Source organism: Aedes aegypti, chromosome 1 (assembly GCF_002204515.2).
Source record: "Aedes aegypti strain LVP_AGWG chromosome 1, AaegL5.0 Primary Assembly, whole genome shotgun sequence".
In the NCBI taxonomy this organism is placed as follows: Eukaryota; Metazoa; Arthropoda; class Insecta; order Diptera; family Culicidae; genus Aedes; species Aedes aegypti.
In genome coordinates, this window is record NC_035107.1 from 30,027,714 (window position 1) to 30,047,478 (window position 19,765).

The following is a 19,765-nucleotide window of genomic DNA, read 5'->3' on the forward strand; positions in this document are numbered from 1 at the left end:
TGAAGAACAGGTCATCAGATCTACAGGCAAAACGAGCAACCTTGCAGATATTTGCGAACTAACATATTACTTATTCAGGTTCATATATCTAAGTTCTATCAAAGTTTTGTGCTTGACCTGAGTTACGTCAATGTAGTTCACCTAAAAAGAGGTTTCAGTGTAGAAGTTACGCAAATGAAGGTTCCAGTGAAAGACAAGCTAAAACCTTTGAATCTCTTCGACAGGATCAAAAACTTGGCCAAGTGCAACGACCATCTCAAATCGCAGGACTTCCAGGTGTGCGTGACGATCATCGAGGCGAGGCAGCTCCCGGGCTTGAACATGGACCCGGTCGTGTGCATCCAAGTAGGCGATCAGAAGAAGTACACCAGCGTGAAGGAGAGCACCAACTGTCCGTACTACAACGAGGTAACTACGATTGGTGTAGTAGGGGTTTGACAGATCAAAAATCTAACACGTGCTTCTTTGGCAGTACTTCGTCTTTGATTTTCACATGCCTCCGGTGATGCTGTTCGACAAAATCATTACGCTATCTGTAAGTATAAAGTTTCTTATTTCAATGTATTTGATGTTATCAACACTTACCGAATGACACACAGACATATTCAATTGGACTAAATTAGGGTGACCTCTAGGGGTGTATTTGACCTGTTTATCGATAAGACGAAGCCGTTAGCCCAAAAAAACACCTGCACTTTGCATGACTTCTTCGAGCACCTAGTCGATACAAAAGATTCCATATAGAATAAAAATCCACAATCACTGCCACTTTCTATCTTTTTCTCGACCTTTCCCCGGGTACCCGGTTCTGATGCTTTCCCCTCCGAAATAGGTGATACACTCACGCAAATTTATGCGCTCCGGAACGGTGGTCGGTTCGTTTAAGATCGACCTCAAGACGGTGTACGATGCTCCGGGTAGATAGCTCATCATCATTCCATGCCCTATAATAACTGTGCTGTTTTTCCCTCGTATATTTCTACTCGCTGTTATCCCCTCAAGTTTATGTTGGATGTTTCTCTTGTTCTCGATACCCATAGCGCATCGTTACTTGTAAAAATCGCTAGTGGATGGCTAGCTCTGGATGTGAATTACAGTTTAACTAACTAATCAATCACTATAACTATCCTTTGAATTTTATATAAATATGTTGGCTGTACATGAAATGGCTGTTAATTTTTGTTATGTGTTCTGATATCTACTCATATGTGTTATGTGGTTTATATAAAAGTCGTAAAGCTGACTCCATCAATTGCTGCAAAAACCGACGAAAATGGCTGGATTCTATTCCTTCCAGGTAATTTACAGCTCGATTATGCATTATCTGAATCAACGTGACCATTACGAGTTAAAACAGCATGTGAGAGAGTTTTTTTGTATGATATGTAACGCAAGCAAGGGATTGTAACGTTGCGTTACATGAGGAAAATATGAAAATCACTTAGCAGTTACTACGTTGCCAGTAGCGAAATCTATCGAGCAATTTTCAAGTGAAAATTGTACCATTGAAGCCCTATCATGTAAATTAGGAAAAGAATTCCTTCATGTTCTCGAATAATGTCCAAAGTGAGTCAGAGGTTTCTAGAAAGTTATTAAGAAGTTACTATCAGTTCCAAAAACATTTACAAGAACTCCAGTGGGTTCAAATGGTTTCTTAATTGTTTTCTGCAGGTTCCTAGGAAGGGATTTTAGTGGTTTTCGAGGGCTACCTAGGGGGTTTCTTTTGGGCAGAGAATAGAGAAACACGTCTTGTCTCGTGTGTGGACGGAACTAAAGTGAAGTTTATTTTACAAAATCTTATTCTAGTTTACAAGTCATAGGTTGCTTCGTTTTCTACTTCAATACTCCTCCTCAACCTACTGACTCTGGATTCCCATAGCCGCTCGCTGAAGCTCGATCTTCGGTTTCGGAAGCGACTTCGTCAAGCAGTCCGCCAGTTGTTTATCGGTACTGATATAAACGATGTCTACATCACCACGCTGCACAGCATCCCGAATAAAACAATGACGGATGTCAATATACTTGGTCCTTGGATAGTACCCACCGTTTTTAGCAACTGCAATAGTGCTTTGGTTATCGCAATTGATCTTCACGGCTTCATCGATGTCGAACGTTGCTCTCAGGCGCTTCCACCAAAGCGCTTCTTGGACGGCTGCCGAGAGTGTCATATACTCGGCTTCACATGTCGAAAGTGCCACTGTCTGCTGACGTTTGCAGCACCATGAAATTGCCCCACCTTGCGCGATGAAAACGAATCCAGTAATGGACTTCCGATCCTCACTGCTCGCAGCCCAATCAGCATCGGAGTACCCGGTGATCGTCGGATCCGCTTCTTTCTTGTAGGTCAAACGGAATTTCGAAGTACCTCGCAAATACCTCAGGAAATGCTTGACAGCATTCCAGTGTTTTTCGCCAGGATTCTCATTGAATCGACACAGGACATTGACGGCATGGCAGATGTCGGGACGTGTACACTGCGCTAGGTACATGAGACATCCTACAGCCTCCTTGTACGGAACTCGCTTCATTCGCTCGGCCTCGTCATCTTTGATTGGTTGCTTTTCCTTCGTGAGTTTGTCGTTCGGGTTCAGTGGAGTAGCCACCGGATTGCTTTTCGACATTCCGAACCGATCGAGTATGCTCTCAACGTACGCTTCTTGATCGATAGAAATCTTTCCTTGGCTTCTCGTGATACGCATTCCCAGTACGTGTTTCGCCGGACCGATGTCTTTCATAAGGAATTCCTTGGCCAGATCATCCTTCAGCTTCTTACGCCATTGACGACAGTTCGTGAAGATGAGGACATCGTCAACATAGATTGCCACAAACAAAACTTTGTTGTCGAAGATCTTGTAATACACGCAGGGGTCGTAGTCGGTTGAAATCAATCCAAACTTTTTCAATGCGGAGTTCAACTTATGGTTCCACACGCGGCTCGATTGTTTTAATCCATAGAGAGCCTTATTGAGCCGGCAAACCTTGGTCCTGTTCTGGGTGTCTTGGAAGTAGGCTGGTTGTTCCATATAGATTTCTTCAGACAGTTCTCCCTGGAGGAAAGCAGTGACAGCATCCATTTGATCGATGTCGAGATTCAAACGGGCAGCTATCGCAAAGAGATATCGCAGGGAACTATGACGTACCACAGGAGAGTAGGTTTCTTCATAGTCTACCCCCTTTCGCTGCGAGTATCCCTTGATTACCAGACGGGCCTTGTGGCGAGCCGGTCTTCCTTCTGCGTCGAGCTTGGTTTTATAAACTTATTTACTGCGAATGGCCTTCCTTCCTGCTGGGAGGTCCGTCAGAGTCCAGGTTCCATTTCTCATTTGTGCCTCATACTCCTCTTGCATTGCGGACTTCCAGAGCTGGGCGTCGTCTCGGGACAATGGTTCTTCCGGAGTAACGGGATCATCGGCAATACACTGTGGAGAATTATACGCGGTACAACTGTCTTCAGAATTGTAACGGCAATACTTGCCTTGGGTAAAGCGCCCCCTGTCGCTGAGCATCAACCCTTGTTGAACATTTTCAACTGGTCTTTGGGGTACGATGGGGACGCAGAATGTTGAACGTATCCAGGATTGTCTGCCAAATCGCTGTTGACCTCACCGGTCATGTCTTCGCTCGTACCGGATGCACCATCTGAAAACTTCGAAGCAGGTAGACCTTTGCACTTAATATGGAATTGCTTATACTTGCCAGGGATGAAGCGCTCCCTACCGCTTCGCCTCGACGCCTCGTGTGACTCGGGCGGATTTGAAACTGTTCGCGATGGGAGCGCAGAGGGGATCGTCACAGAGTCATCAGCACTATCGTAGTTGTCTTCGGAGCTACTATCGTCATCTTGTTCGGGTGGATTCGTACGGTTCACTTCCAGCACTTCTTGGGTTTCGCAATCCTCAAAATCCAGCCGGACCATCGTTGGCTGTCGTCGGTTCGCTCCTCGGTCGGCTTCATTATCTTGAACGTTGTTCTGTGAGTCTTGACATACTGCTGATCTTCCTTCGTTGATGAACGTCACGTCCCTGGATTTGAACACCTTTTTCGTTTTCTTGTTGTAGAGCCGGTATGCTTTGCTTTCTTCATCAAAACCGATCAAAATGCATTCTTCCGCCTTCGGGTCCCACTTTCGTCGCTTCTGTTTTGGAATGTGCGACATCGTTGTTGTTCCAAAAATCCGCAGGTTGGACAGATCTGGTTTCTGCCCCGACCAGGCTTCTTCGGTAGTCGTGCGAATTCCTTTTGACGGTGAACGGTTGATGATGTACACGGCGGTGGCAGTAGCTTCCGCCCAAAACGTCTTCGGTAAGTTTGCTTCATGCAACATGCAACGGGCTTTCTCGACAATCGTTCTGTTTGCACGTTCTGCCATCCCGTTTTGCTCGGGTGTATATTCCACGGTTGTCTGATGGCAAATTCCCAAACTTCGTAGTAGATTCTCAAAGCCTCGGTTCTTGAACTCCTTTCCGTTGTCTGTCCTCAAAACTTTCAACTTTTTACCTGTCTGTCGTTCAGCCATGGAGTAGAACGCCTTGAATGCTTCAACTACTTCTTCCTCGGATTTCGTACGTAAAAAGTACACAAACATCCTGCGGGTTTTGTCGTCGATGAAAGTGATGTAATAGCGGCTCCCTCCAAGATAAACCTCCTCCATGGGACCGCATACGTCGGAGTGGACCAACTCGAGAATTTCATTGGCCCTTCTTCCTTCCTTACTGAACGGTAACCTGGCTTGCCTACCAATAGCGCAAGTCTTGCAGTCACCAGATTCCGATTCGACAAAATTGATTCCTGACGCTAATTCATTTTTCAATCGTTTCAGACCTTTGATCGACAGATGTCCCGTTCGCTTGTGCCACAAATCAATCGACTTCATTTGCTGGCACGCTAATGCACTCTGAGGTTGCTGATCCAGTTTAAAAAGTCCATTTGATCGATGTCCGGTTGCGATCCGTTTTCCCTCTGGGTTGATTACCTAGCAACCTTTCTGCCTGAAAATAACCGTATGACCTCTGTCGACGATTTTACTTACCGTGAGCAAATTGGCGGCCAGTTCCGGTATCAGTTGCACTCCGTTGACGTCGATCGATGATTCCGAACACCTTGGATGCAATGCCACGGAGCCTTCCGCGACTACCTTCATCACACCCTTGTTCGCAGCGAAAATTTGTCCATCGGCCTTGTGTACGTCGCTTAGCAACGACTCATTCCTTGTGAGATGGCGACAGGATCCCGAATCGAAGTACCAGTCTGCGGCTTCTTCCATCGCAGCAACCGACAAAATTGTGCAAAAAGCGTCACCCTTTTTGACACCTTTCTTCGTTGAATCCTTCGAAGGGCAAAATCGAGCGATATGCCCGAATCTTCCACAGCAACGGCATTTCGGACCCTTCGTCGAGAAATTTTCAGATCCGCTATGCTTGTTTCTTCCTGGCCCCTTGGACACGAACGCTGGATCGACGGTTGTCGATGACTGTTGAACCTCCTGCAATAGCTTCGTTTTCACTACATCGCCAGTTATCGCAGCTCCAGAATTCTCTAATGCCATGACCATGGGCTTGTAGGTTTCCGGTAATCCAGCGAGAAGCAGCATTCCGAGCCATTCTTCGTCGATCTTCAGGCCGACTCCATTTAGTTGGTGGGCTGTACCAACCATCCTCGTCACATACGCCTCCATCGACCCGCAGCTGTCCAGGTTGGTCGTGATCAGCTTGTGCAGGAGTCCCCATTTTCGCGTGAGGCCGCTGTCTTCGAATACCTTTTCCAGCTTCTTCCAAGCTTCACTGGCCGTTTTTGTGTCTTGAACATGGACGTACAGCGTTGGATCCAGGCCAAGAATGATTTTTCCTCGAGCTTTTTTTGGCGGCGTTGACTGCTGGTATGTTTCCTTGCTCATCTGGAATAGGTTCCACAGCTTCCCACAACTCTTCAACTTCAAGAAAAGTCCGCAGCGCAAACTTCCAGGTATGCCAATTTTCGCGGCCTACCAGCCGTTCGATTGCTGAAGTCCGGAAGAAGCAAGTCCGTTACCACCTCCGTTCATCTTCAGTTGAAAAAATCTTGAGTTCTGGAAGCTACGAATTTTCAACCTCTTACCACTTCTGGGCCCATAACCTATTGGGCAGAGAATAGAAAAACACGTCTTGTCTCGTGTGTGGACGGAACTAAAGTGAAGTTTATTTTACAAAATCTTATTCTAGTTTACAAGTCATAGGTTGCATCGTTTTCTACTTCAATAGTTTCAAATGTTTTCCGAGGGTCCATGAAATCCTCAGTGGATTAAAAAAAAAGTTTACAAGATTTGCTACAGGAATCCCAGATGCTCCCAAGAAGTTTCTAGAGGTTCTCAGGAAATCTACATCTGTTACTAAGAAATTCCTCAAATGTTTTTGGGCTTTTTTAAGTTTCTTAGAGATTGTCTAGACGTTCCCATGAGTTTCTAGACGATTCAGAAATGTTCCTAGAAGCATCCAATACGTTTAAGAACGTTTTACCAAGGAGTTTCAAACGAGTCTTGAAAGGAACTTTAGTATTTCACAGAGCTTCCCAGAGTTTATGTGTCATATGTGTTTCAGAAAGATTGTCAGGGATATTAAAGGTTTCCAAGGGGCTACAAAGATTTACTAGTTGTAGTATCGGTGCTAGATTTGATGATTTGTAAATCATAGTAGGTCGAGAATATATCGCTCTCTTGTTTGGATTACCATTCTACGAATAAGACGTGTTTTCTTTAAGTATTCCGATACAACATTTGGCGACGAGGATGGGATAAATTGTTTAATGGAAACGAACGTTATTTCCTAAAATTTAAAATGAGTGAATTTGGTGCTGTTGCTTTCAAGTGTAGTGACTATCGCGTGATAAAGGCTTCATTGCTGCAAGTGTGGGCGGAAAAAAAGGTAGGTGCCAGTATGATATTATGTCGGTCACCATAGCAACATAGTGTACATGATGACTAGTGGAAGTATAGAGTTCTCGGCAAATGATGCCAGCATTTGTGTTAGCGCTGTTGTATTCAAATTGATAGCCTACGGAATGGGGAGATTATTGCCGGCTCAAATGATCTTAATAGTATAAGATATGCAGAAGTTTATTTGAATCGCAAACTGTTGCTTATTGAACAGAATTCAGGTGATCGTTCTCAATGTTTTCATTGGTGGAACACTTATACTATGAGTTTTATGCTAAATCACCGGAAACAAGTTTGTCAGACACACAGTAAATATGGTGCTCTACTGATTCTAAAAAAAATATTCATCATTTTGAACTTATTTGCGTTAGATTTGAACTCTACAAGTAAATGCTCGCATGGATCGTGCCCATAAGAGATGTCAAAGTGCAAAATTTAATTAACGTTCTATTGGTAACATGATAATTCATCAAAATTATATTTATTAGTACCTTAGTATTTGTTCTATATATTTTTTTGAAGATCTCAGATTGGTATCAATTGAATTGGTGTTATAATGTAAATGAAATTTCTGAACTTCCATGAGGATTTATTGCTGGAAATATGTTCGGCTATTATTGTGGTGAAAAAGATTTTGCATTTTTATAAAATATATTGTGGAGTTTATTGGTTGTTGTAAGGTTGAAAAGTGAAATGGAATGATTAGCTAGGAATAACAAAATATTAAATGGAAGTTAGAGCAGATAGTGACTCGTGTTTTTGCCTTTTTACATGGTGACTATTATGTCAATGATTATTCTACCAATGTTCTCAATTAATTATGACGCATGCATGAGTTAAGGGTTGAAATTCAGTTTATTGGTACCACTTTCTTTTATTGCTTTTGGAAGCCGTGCTCAAATTACGGATGTTAATTCTCATGACGCGTCGTTGCATTAAACACGAAAGCAATTGTCAATTACGTTAGCAGGAGTTTAACATTGTATGTACATGAAATGCTTGTATGGACTTAACACTGTGTGGAAAAAGGCCAATTGTGAACCTAATTTAAAAAAATGTTGCAATGCAACTGTGTGCAAATGATAAGGAAAGTGTTTAAAAAAAATGGAATTGGAATTATATGCAAATGTAAAACAACTGTGTGCCAAATAAAAATAGATAAACCTTCAAATTGCAAATTAAGGGCAACGTTGTGCCAAATTGAAAAAAAAATGAACTGCAACTGTGTACAAATGGCGGGGTGCCAAACTAAAGTAATGGAACTGCAACTGTGTGCAAATGGAGGGCAACTGTGCGCCACATAAAAAAAATTGAATTGCAACTGTGTGCAAATGGAGGGCAGCTGTGTGCCAAATTAAAAAAAAAAAAAAGGAATTGCAACTGTGTGCAAATTAAGGGCAACTGTCTGCCAGAAAAAAAATGGAATTGCAAACATCTGCAAATGAAGAGCAACTGCCAAATTTAAAAAAAATAGAATTGCAACTGTGTACAAATGGAGGGCAACTGTGTGCCAAATTAATGTAATTGAACTGCAACTGTTTGCAAATGGAGGGCAACTGTGTGCCAAATTTAAAAAAAAGGGAATTGCAACTGTGTGCAAATGGAGGGCAACTGTGTGCCAAATTAATGTAATTGAACTGCAACTGTGTGCAAATGGAGGGCAACTGTGTGCCAAATTTAAAAAAAAGGGAATTGCAACTGTGTGCAAATGGAGGGCAACTGTGTGCCAAATTAATGTAATTGAACTGCAACTGTGTGCAAATGGAGGGCAACTGTGTACCAAATTAAAAAAAAATGGAATTGCAACTGTGTGCAAATTGAGGGCAAATTGGTGCCAGATCGAAAAAATGGAATTGTAAACGTCTGCAAATGAAGAGCAACTGTTTGCAAATTAAGTGGCATCTGTATGCAACGGAAGGGCCACCGTGTGCCAGTATGAAAAATAATAATGATTTGCAACTGTGTGACAAGGCAACTGAGTAAAAGATTGAAATATAAGTAGAGGAATTGCAACTGTGTGCAAATAAAAGGCAACTGGAAACTAGAATATATAAGAAAAGGAAAGCAATGTGCTGCGAAATTGAAATTTTGTGCAGATGACAAGACAACTGTGTGTCAGAATTATTACATACTGTAGTATTTGTGAGTTAGATAAATTATATACTAGAATATTAAAACTTTGTGCAAATGGAAAAGAAATTAAGCACTACTCCAAAATATAAGATGAGGTACTGTAACTTTATCAGGTTTGAATATGAACTGTGATCTTGCAACTGTATGCAAACAGGAAAGATATCAGTATTATCTTACATACCATATATGCTGCGGTATTGTCACTATGAGCAAAGGAAAACTACTGTTTGGTTGATCATAAAATAAACTGGTATTTAAAGGTGCGTAAGGCCATACAGAAACAGAAGCTATTTGAAGCTGTGGTTTGGACCTCATAATATGTGTACCGTTATAATGGTATGTACATAAAGAGGTTACTATAGTCTTAATAATTTTGTTGTTTGTGTAAAAAATTGTAACACAGTTGTATTTAATTGCGTGGAAATTGAACTATAACGTACGTGTAGGTACGTGTATATTACATAGTTGTGGTAATGAAAATAAACTCCAAATAATTACCAAACGTATAAGCAAATTGTGTGAAGCTGTAGTATTACAAAAAAAAATGTAAAGATAATTGAGTCACAAAGATTTATTAAGTTTGGTTGATAATCAATAGCTATCTTAAAACTTATTTATTGTGAAGACCTAGAAACAATAAAATATATGTAAACTATGTGCAAACTATGGCACAACAATATTACAACCATTTAGTAAACCGTTGTGGATATGTTTTCTTTCAAATAGTAATTTACCTATTTTCTACATGAGCAAAATTGGGATGGTATTTGTGAATCAGGATTTTGCTGGATGATAGGTCAATGGATAATAAAAATATCATTGATGCAGGGCTGTGACGCATTCGTGTAAAGAAAAAGATCTAAAAAGTCTTCGGAATGAAAAAAAAAAAAATATCGTTTTTTATGGGAGATTTTATGGCGTTCTTCAGCAACATACTTGATGGCTAGACGAAGTTTGCCGAGACTACTAGACTACATTTTGGATACTATTAACTGTTAATAAATGTTATGTAATATCAATTTAATGATTGTGGAATTTTATGAGTGATGCCCGCCACAGCTGAAAAAAAATTAAACAAAATAAGAGAATGCACTTTCAATTGAGTTCCCTGTTAAAGGTTTGCGAATAATTTATAGCTCTGGTAAATCAGTGATATATGCATATTAATCTAATTGCACTGAGAGCGTATTAGATTTATTCATATTTTGTAAAAGCTAATAGCTGACAATCTAAGAAGGAAAAGGGTTTAGGTTTTACTCAATCATAAAAACTCTGAATAGCGATTAAGTATTTTCCTTTAATTTACTTAACCGGTCAAAGTTGACTAAAATAATAATAATAATAATAATTACATACTCGAAGGAATGGTACTTGTCAAATACATAATTTTCATTCATTGTATTCATCGCTTGAAATCATACGATTGTATCGATTGGTTTACATAAAAAAAAAATTAAGGGTTTTCATGCTGAGATGGATAGTTATTCTGACGTATTAGACGAAGTTAACTTGTTAGCTTAATTGTTAGCTATACTAAATTAATTTGTTAGCTTCACGTTAGCTTGATGTATTCGCGATTATGTTGGAAAGTTGAAATAAAAATGTATAACATTTTTTTACTTGATTGATGATTTTATTTTAGACTTTACACGGACTTTTGGAAACATTTTACTAGTTTTTGATGTTTTCTAGACGGGTTTGAAATATGTCCCCTGTAGTTCAATATTCCTTGGCAACACAAAAAAAAAATCAAAAGTGTACGATTTTAACATATGTAAGATGTTGTTAGGATCAGAATGAATCAAAGTTAGGAAAAAAAATAAACAGTTTTACGAACCGTCATTAAAAAGTTGTCCAAATAATTTATATGATAAATACTGTAGAATTTCACAGATTGATTAATAATGCATTGTATAATGTAGATTACCTACAATTAAAATTAAAACCTAGCACCCTTTGTTTTTAAAAGTGTTAAATGTCCATCTAAATGGTATGCGTAATTTTTTGAAGACATTATAGTATTTTCGACACATAAAAAAACATCTTGAGTTAAGAATCTAATAGAGAAAAACAGCAACTTTCAATATGCTTCACAATATGTGCTTTTAGAAGTTGTCGTGAAAAAGGTACGCATGATTATATCATACATATACAAAAGACTAGAATACGCATAGTCTTGTGTACACCAATACAATGTTTTTATCAATAATGAAAGGGTTTTCAATACCAATATTAGGTTATGGGTGAAAATCACTGGGTAATTATTATCATCAAAAATTTAATAAACTTTCTTAGTGTTAGCATGGGAAACATGATTATAACGGAATTGGAAAGTGTGTGAGACATAAAAAAATGAAAAGCCAACAAAAACTAAATAAATGTAATGTGAATAGTGGAAGCCAAGTATAATCCTCATACAGGATAATCTTCAAACTCTCGGAAGTATACCAGTGTATTTGTTAAATTATATATTATCTAAACTAATGGAATAATTCGTTTCAGGTATGGACCATCGGCTAAATGATTAAAAATGATTACTTATCAAGAAATTCTAAGAGTGGATTACTTTATTTACAATAGGAGCTTGGAGTTGGTAACGATAATTGTCAATCCAAAAATGGACCTCGTTATCTGCGTAATTTATTTTGTATCCACAAAACTTATAAGAAAAGGAGGAAATGTAGTATCGGTGCTAGATTTGATGATTTGTAAATCATAGTAGGTCGAGAATATATCGCTCTCTTGTTTGGATTACCATTCTACGAATAAGACGTGTTTTCTTTAAGTATTCCGATACAACACTAGTGATTCAGAGCAGTGATCCACAGTAGGGTGCGGCTTATTTCTCAAAACTCAAAGTTCGAGCCGAAAATATTAAGATTTAGAGATGGCGCAAGCGTCTTGAAGGTTAATTATCAAGTTATAAAAACGGCCTTCAGGTAAAATCACCATAAATTCTGAAATTTCTAACCAATTTTGAAACTTTTAGCACCATTATTTTTTAAATCAAATTGATGAAAACTTTGTAGAACACCAAATTTGTCTAAGATCAAAACTAATTTTAATTAAAAGTAGTTTATTCTAAATATTTCCTCATTTTACTAAAAAAAAATGCTTTGTTTGACCATAACTTTATGAATACTGTACCAATTTCAAATCTTTTTACATGGATTTGAAGCTTAATCAATTGTTTTCAAACTTTCCATACATCACATTTTTCTTAAAATTTGTTTCGACCAAGTTATTCAACAAAAACTGCACAAAAACATGATTTTTAAACAAAAAACGCTTTTTTTTTAATTTTTGTCAGTTAAACAATATTTTTTAAGCTGAAACTGTTTTTCCTCATTTATTTAACCTTTGAAAAGGACTTTGCAACATTTTTTTAATAATTTTGAAACAAAAATATTTTTGCACGTGTTGAAAAATATATGTACAATCCAACTCGTAACTAAAACAAGATGGTTTATAAACTCAAATTTTACAGGAAAAATTTAATTATCGGTCGTACATTAACGAAGTTATGGTCAAACAAGTATGAATTCTTGAGTAAAATAAAGAAAAAATGGAGAACAACTACTTTTAATTTAGGCTAGTTTCGATTTTACACAAATTTGGTGTTCTAAAAGTTTTTATAAATTTAATTTTGAAGATAATGGTGCTAATAGATTCGAAATTGGTTAGAAATTACCGAAGTTATGACCTTCACTGAAGGTTATTTTTTATCACTTGAAAATTCACCTTCGAGACGCTTGCGCCACCTCTGAATCTTAATATTTTTGGCTCAAACTTTGAGGTTTCTCTTCTAATGCGATTTGCATTCATAAGAGCACACGGGTTTTCGGTTTTGAGAACATTTTAAAAATAAGCCGCATCCTAATCCACAGCCTTACAAATTATACCGGCCAACTCATTGCTTTGAAAAAAATTGCACGGCTCAGGATTCAATTAAACGGATTACATACAATAATGGAAGCAATCCCGACCAGTGCACAGTGAGAAAATCGGGCTCCAAAACGCGACTAAATGCAATATCTCAGCTGGGTAACGGTTCCAGGAAATGATTTTGGCCATTCTAGATCGGAAAAAGGCTGCTGAATCGATTGGTGGTGGTCCCATTGACCGGAGACTTCGCCATGGCCACCTAGAGCCCTGGAATCATCCTGAGCTCCTTACAGCAAGTAGAATTAATGGAACTGAAATAAACTGTCATGATTACGTTTTGCTGCGAAGCCGCACACGAAAATATTCTTACATGGGGGATTTAGTGAAATGAATGATTGACCGTTATGGCCATTTTATGGTTCCGGAGCGAACCCGGAACATCCGTAAAATTAGAAATATTAAAAAAAATATATTCTGATAGTTCCTTTGTCTCTTGTTTGTTAGAAAGAAGTACTCTCACAATTCGTATTTAGTAATCTGAATGTTTGACCATTACAGCCATTTTATGGTTCCGGAACTAACCCGGAACATCCGAAAAAATGGAAATACTGTAAAAAAATATTTTCTGATAGTTCCTTTGTCTCTTGTTTGTTAGAAAGAAGTACTCTTACAATTCGTATTTAGTAATCTGAATGTTTGATCATTACGGCCATTTTATGGTTCCGGAACTAACCCGGAACATCTGTAAAAATTTCCATATTGAAAAAAAAAAAGATTATTCATATGTTCCTTGTTGATTAAAATTAAGAATTCTAACACTGTTTGATCACTTTGACCATCTTATGGTTCCGTAATTAACCCGGAACATCCGTAAAATTGAAAAAAATGTTCTGATAGTGTCTATGTTCCATGTTAGTTTTCTTAAATGTCGAAATAAGTTATATGAATGTTTGACCATTATGGTCATTTTATGATTCCTAAACTAACCCGGAACAACCGTAAATACTCCATACTGGAAAAAAAATCTGATAGTTCAGGAAGAATGCTAAAAGAAATCTTTGAAAGAACTCCTGGAAGTATTCCTGGAATAATTCCTGAAGAAACTTCAGGATAATCCCTGAAGGAACTCCTAGAAAAACAACTGGAGAAATCCATGAAGTAAAATCTCTGGAGGAACTTGAAGAAATCCTTTAAGGGATTCAACGAAGAATTCCGGGAAGAACTCCTATGGGATCTCTAGCGGAACTCCTTAAGGAATCTCTTGTGAAACGCTTGGAGGAATCGCTGGAGAAGCTCCTGGAGGAATTTCTTAAGGGACTTCTTAATTCCCGAAGTAAATCCTAAAGGAAAATAACTCTGAAGGAATTCCCGAAGGAACCCCTGGAATACTTGGAGGAACTCCTGGAGGAATTTCCGAAGAACCTCCTGGAGGAATTCCTGAGCGAACTCCAGGAGGAATTCCTGAAGGAACTCCTAGAGAAATTCCTGAAAGAATTTCTGGAGATATTACTGAAGGAATTCCTAGACAAAATCATGGAGATACTCCTGGAGGAAACTCCAGAAGAAACTCTAGAAAAAAAAACCTGAAGGAACTTCTGAGGGAATTTCTTGAGGAACTGGATGAATTCCTGAAAGAACTCTTGGAATAATTCCTGGAGGAGTTCCTTAAAAAACTCTTGGACGTATTACCGGAGGAACACCTGGAGGAATTCTTTCCTCCATGAGCGTTTTCAGAAAATCCTCTAGCAGATCTTTCAGGAAATCCTCCAGAGTTTCCTTCAAAAACTCCTTCAGGAATTCCGCCATGAATTCCTTCGATAATTCTTCCAGGAGTTCCTTCAGGAATTACTCCAGGAAATCTTTCAGAAAATCTTCAAGGATTTACTTCAGGCATTCCTTCAGGAGTTACTCCAGGATCTTCTTCCGGAATTCCCCCAGAAATTCTTTCAGGAGTTCCTTCAGGCATTTCTCCAAGAGTACCTTCAGGAACCTTTCCAGGAGTATCTCCAGGAATTCATCACGGAGTTCCTTCAGTTATACATTCAGGAGTTCATCCGAGAATTCTTAAAAGAGTTTCTTCTGAGATTAGTCCAGGAGTTCCTTCAGTTTCTCTAGGAGTTCCTTCAGGAATTCCTCCTGAAGTTCGTTTAGGAATTCCTACAGGAGGTTCTTCGGAAATTCCTCCAGGAGTTCCTCCAAGTATTCTTTTGAATATTACTCCAAATATTCCTCCAGGAGTTCCTTCGGGAATTCCTTCAGGATTTACTTCGGGAATTACTCCAGGAGTCCCTTAAGAAATTCCTCCGCGATTACTCCAAGCGTTTCACGAGAGATTCTTAAAGGAGTTCCGCTAGAGATCCCATAGGAGTTCTTCCAGGAATTCTCCCTTGAATCCCTTAAAGGATTTCTTCAAGTTCCTCCAGAGATTTTACTTTATGGATTTTTCCAGTTGTTTTTCTAAAAGTTCCTTCAGGGATTCTCCTGAAGTTTCTTCAGGAATTATTCCAGGAATACTTCCAGGAGTTCTTTCAAAGATTTCTCTTAGCATTCTTCCTGAACTATCAAATTTTTTTTCAATATGGAATATTTACGGTTGTTCCGGGTTAGTTTAGGAATCATAAAATGACCATAATGATCAAACATTCATATAACTTATTTCGACATTTAAGAAAACTAACATGGAACAGAGAAACTATCAGAACATTTTTTTCAATTTTACGGATGTTCCGGGTTAATTACGGAACCATAAGATCGTCAAAGTGATCAAACATTTATATCACTAAATCCAATATGTTAGAATACTTAATTTTAATCAACAAGGAACATATGAATAATCTTTTTTTACAATATGGAAAATTTTACAGATGTTCCGGGTTAGTTCCGGAACCATAAAATGGCCGTAATGATCAAACATTCAGATTACTAAATACGAATTGTAAGAGTACTTCTTTCTAACAAACAAGAGACAAAGGAACTATCAGAAAATATTTTTTTTCAGTATTTCCATTTTTTCGGATGTTCCGGGTTATTTCCGGAACTATAAAATGACCGTAATGGTCAAACATTCAGATTATTAAATGCGAATTGTAAGAGTACTTCTTTCTAACAAACAAGAGACAAAGGAACTATCAGAATATATTTTTTTAATATTTCCAATTTTACGGATGTTCCGGGTTCGCTCCGGAACCATAAAATGGCCATAACGGTCAATCATTCATTTCACTAAATCCCCCATGTAAGAATATTTTCGTATGCGGCTTCGCAGCAAAACGTAATCATGACAGTTTATTTCAGTTCCATTAATTCTACTTGCTGTAAGGAACTCAGGATGATTCCAGGGCTCTAGGTGGCCAGGGCGAAGTCTCCGGTCAATAGGACCGCCACCAATCGATTCAGCAGTCTTTTTCCGATCTAGAATGGCCAAAATCATTTCCTGGAACCGTTACCTAGCTGAGATATTGCATTTAGTCGCGTTTTGGAGCCCGATTTTCTCACTGTGCAGTGGATTACAACTGAATTATTACAGAGTTTGTTACTTAGATAGGACGTTTTTCGTAACAGAATATGTTATAATTTTAGGTGGTTAGTAGTTAAAATAACAAAAATTTTCGCTACAGTAAACAAAATATGTTATAATTCAAACAACACCATTGTTCAGGAAGGCGCCCTATCGTCCGAATAATTTCTCACCGTGTCTGCTGCCAACTGTGAGAAACGAAGAAAAAAACTCCACCGATGACTTCGCAGCCGATCGTTCGGAAAACACAAAACAGTAAAAAACAGATAGCCTACTAGACACACACGAGAAACACAGTTTGAGACGGTCAGTGAATAACAGTGAAATAAATTACAGATTGTTGGACAGGATTCACACGAAAAAGGGACTAAAAATGTAAGCTAAGCATTAAATTTGTTATTCTACTTATATCTAAATCATGCAAACTATGAACTAAATTGTAAAATTTCCTATTCATGCAAAATTGAACTTATGAACTATGTTTATGCTTAAAACTAATGAAATCAATAAATTTTGCAGCTAAAAGCAACTCCACAACCCAAAATACGAGTTCGCTCTTTGGATTATCCGAAAACTTATCACCTGTGGCAACAAATCTTTTAGATTTTTAACCGCGACCGTTTTCAACGACGCCACGAGGAGCCACAAAGTGCGATGGCGGCGGCCAGGTACAATTGTACGTGCGGCGAACCGATCATCGGTGAAGAGAAGATGGCTCAGTGGTAACTCGGTGTTATACGCCCCACCCGGGCAATACGCCCCTCCTCGATATTTAACGAACCAGATTCAATATGAAATTGAAAATGACTGAGAATCCTTACAATTCATGAGGCTGTCTCACTATGAAAATTTGACAGTTATAACGCGCAGCAAAACAGAGATAATGCAAAAAGTATCAAAAGTCGAATTTCGATGTAATTTTTCACGCAGTTTTTTTAAGCATTTTTTGAGTCAAATACCACAACATCAAAGCAACCATTTGTAAAACGATGGCTCTTGAACTAATGAACGAATATCATTAGTTAGAATGACCAAAAAGAGTGGAAATTCACTGAAATATTCGTTTTCCAACAACTTCTCATCCCTGGGCAATATGCCCCATCACGGGCCGGATGATATGCCCCTCTCTTGATGCCATCTATTACCGAGCAAGCTCTTTAGCAGTTTTTCAGCGTGCATAAGCAGCTGACAGTCCTGGGGCATATAACCCCTGTGTTGTGGGGCATACTGTCCATTTGTCATGGGGCGTACTATCCGTTTGTTGTGGGGCATATTATACTGATATTGGGGCATATTGCCCAAGCTCTTTTTGAAGTGCGTGATCCAGATGATTGTAAAAAAGATGTTATTTTCAGATAATTAAATAGATGTTGCGGAAAAGCTTACATTTGTTTAACAACTAGTAAGATAATGGTCCTATTGAAGTGCTTTTTTCATTAGAGATAGTGCTTTTGACCGAGATATATCCATTTTTGTTTAAGGGGGGGCATATTATACCGAGTTACCCTAGTGAGTGCCTACATCCCATTCATCCCGCGTGTGCAATGATCGGTCGATCTATCGGCGGCGATCGTGTTGTGTGTGCGCGTTGTTATCGGCGAGACCCTCCGCCTCCCCCTTCGACTACAAGGCGGTCGACAAGCTCTTCTACTCGAGCCAAGCTGTTGCTCGATTTACAACGGCTCGAAGAAGAAAAGTGCTTGCAGGAAAAGGCTGCCGAAGAAAAAGTGAGACGTGAAAGGGAATATCTCGCGAAGAAATATGAGCTCATGCAGGCTGAGCTGCTAGAGCAAAGTACAGCAAGCAGTCGTCGATCGGTGTCCAGCATCGAGAAGGTTCAGCATTGGCTTCTGGACAAGCCCACCGACAACGTAGAGTCCGGCATCGGGCAAAGTGAAATGCCCGCCGGTGTATCGTCTCGGACAGGCACGGTCTACAAGCCGATCCCGACAGTACCAACGACAGTCGCTGCAGTTTCAACTCCTAAGTCAGGGCAGCATGCGCAGCTCTCTTTTGGGCTCAATCCGAGCCAGCCACTCAGCCAAGATGCGTCTCAGTGTCAGTTCTCGGGCACGATGGGTGAGCATCAAGTCGCCCACGCTCCACCAGAAAATCAAACGCAAAACCCGTTGGATTGGAGTTTGACTTGGGAATTCCCTGAGGAACCGATGCCCATTCCAAAGCGACGAATCGCCGTGGACTTGGAGGAGATCCAGCGAAAGTTCTGTGGAGTACAGTTACGTCCACCCAATTCAAGCCAGCATCCTGTAAGTCGTCCGCAACTGGTCAGTGATCCGGTACTACGTGAAGCCCAGCATAATGTCATCCACGGGATTCCCACACAGCAGCATGAAACGCCGGCCACAAGCCCAGTGTCGGCCAGTGGCTCCGGACAAGTCCAAGCGGTGTTGCAGCCCATCACAACCCGGTACCAGCAGACATCCGGCCTCGAATCAGCACCAACTGGACAGGAGTCGACGGCGACGATTACTTTGGTGAGTCAAACGTGCTCTAATATTAATCCGATACAAATTAGACCATTACAAAGCAATGTGACATTTGACGTACCAAAATTGTCGTCATTTATTTCTCACACTCCCTTCCCCTTGACCGAACCATGCAAACCCCGACGAATCAGCCAAAACAATGCGTTTATCTTCAATCCAGCACATAGAAGCACTCCTCATGTCCGCCTCGCGACTGCCCCCTCCGTGCGATTTGCTGACTTTCCGCCCATTTCATCGTCCAATTTGCCATTGTCTACTGGAGTGCAAACAGTTCAAAGCAATACGGTGCCTATAGCGTCTTCGGTTGCTGCCAACAGTGATCCAGTGGTGCACAACGTGTTTCCACAAGCGTTTCTTCTTTTCGACTCTATCTCTGCACCTGCGCCAGTCCATCAACCATGGATAAGTTCTCCGACATCTCAACAGCTCGCTGCTAGGCACATCGTTCCCAAGGAGCTTCCTTTCTTTTCGGGCGATCCCGTTGAATGGCCGCTGTTCCTGAGTTGTTTCCAGAACACCACCCAATTATGTGGGTTTTCCCATGGAGAGAACTTGATGCGTCTGCAACGGAGCCTCAAAGGAAACGCCCTGGAAGCAGTGAGAAGTTTACTTCTGGAGCCATCATCGGTTCCTATGATCCTCTCAACACTTCAGACGCTGTACGGGCGTCCCGATCTGGTCATCAACTCTCTACTGCAGAAGGTACGTTCTACTCCAGCCCCAAAACCGGACAAGTTGGAGTCTCTGATATCGTTCGGGCCTGCCTGCCAAAATCTCTGCGGTCATCTGCGTGCAGCTGGACAACAGGCTCACTTC

The 19,765-nt window shown here is 39.9% G+C and overlaps 1 protein-coding gene across 3 annotated transcripts in view; it reads left to right on the forward strand.

Annotated features, from left to right (window-relative positions):
* The window catches only part of LOC110674827 (otoferlin-like), a 485,231-nt gene that overhangs the window by 359,968 nt on the left and 105,498 nt on the right, over positions 1-19,765 (forward strand). For 2 of the 3 annotated variants that reach the window (XM_021839290.1, XM_021839289.1), the window contains exons 8-9: positions 225-408; positions 473-535. In XM_021839290.1, the coding sequence (XP_021694982.1) occupies positions 225-408; positions 473-535 (247 nt within the window). Of the gene's footprint in view, positions 1-224; positions 409-472; positions 536-832; positions 918-19,765 lie in introns of all 3 variants that reach the window. The other variant, XM_021839291.1, reaches the window with a different exon arrangement.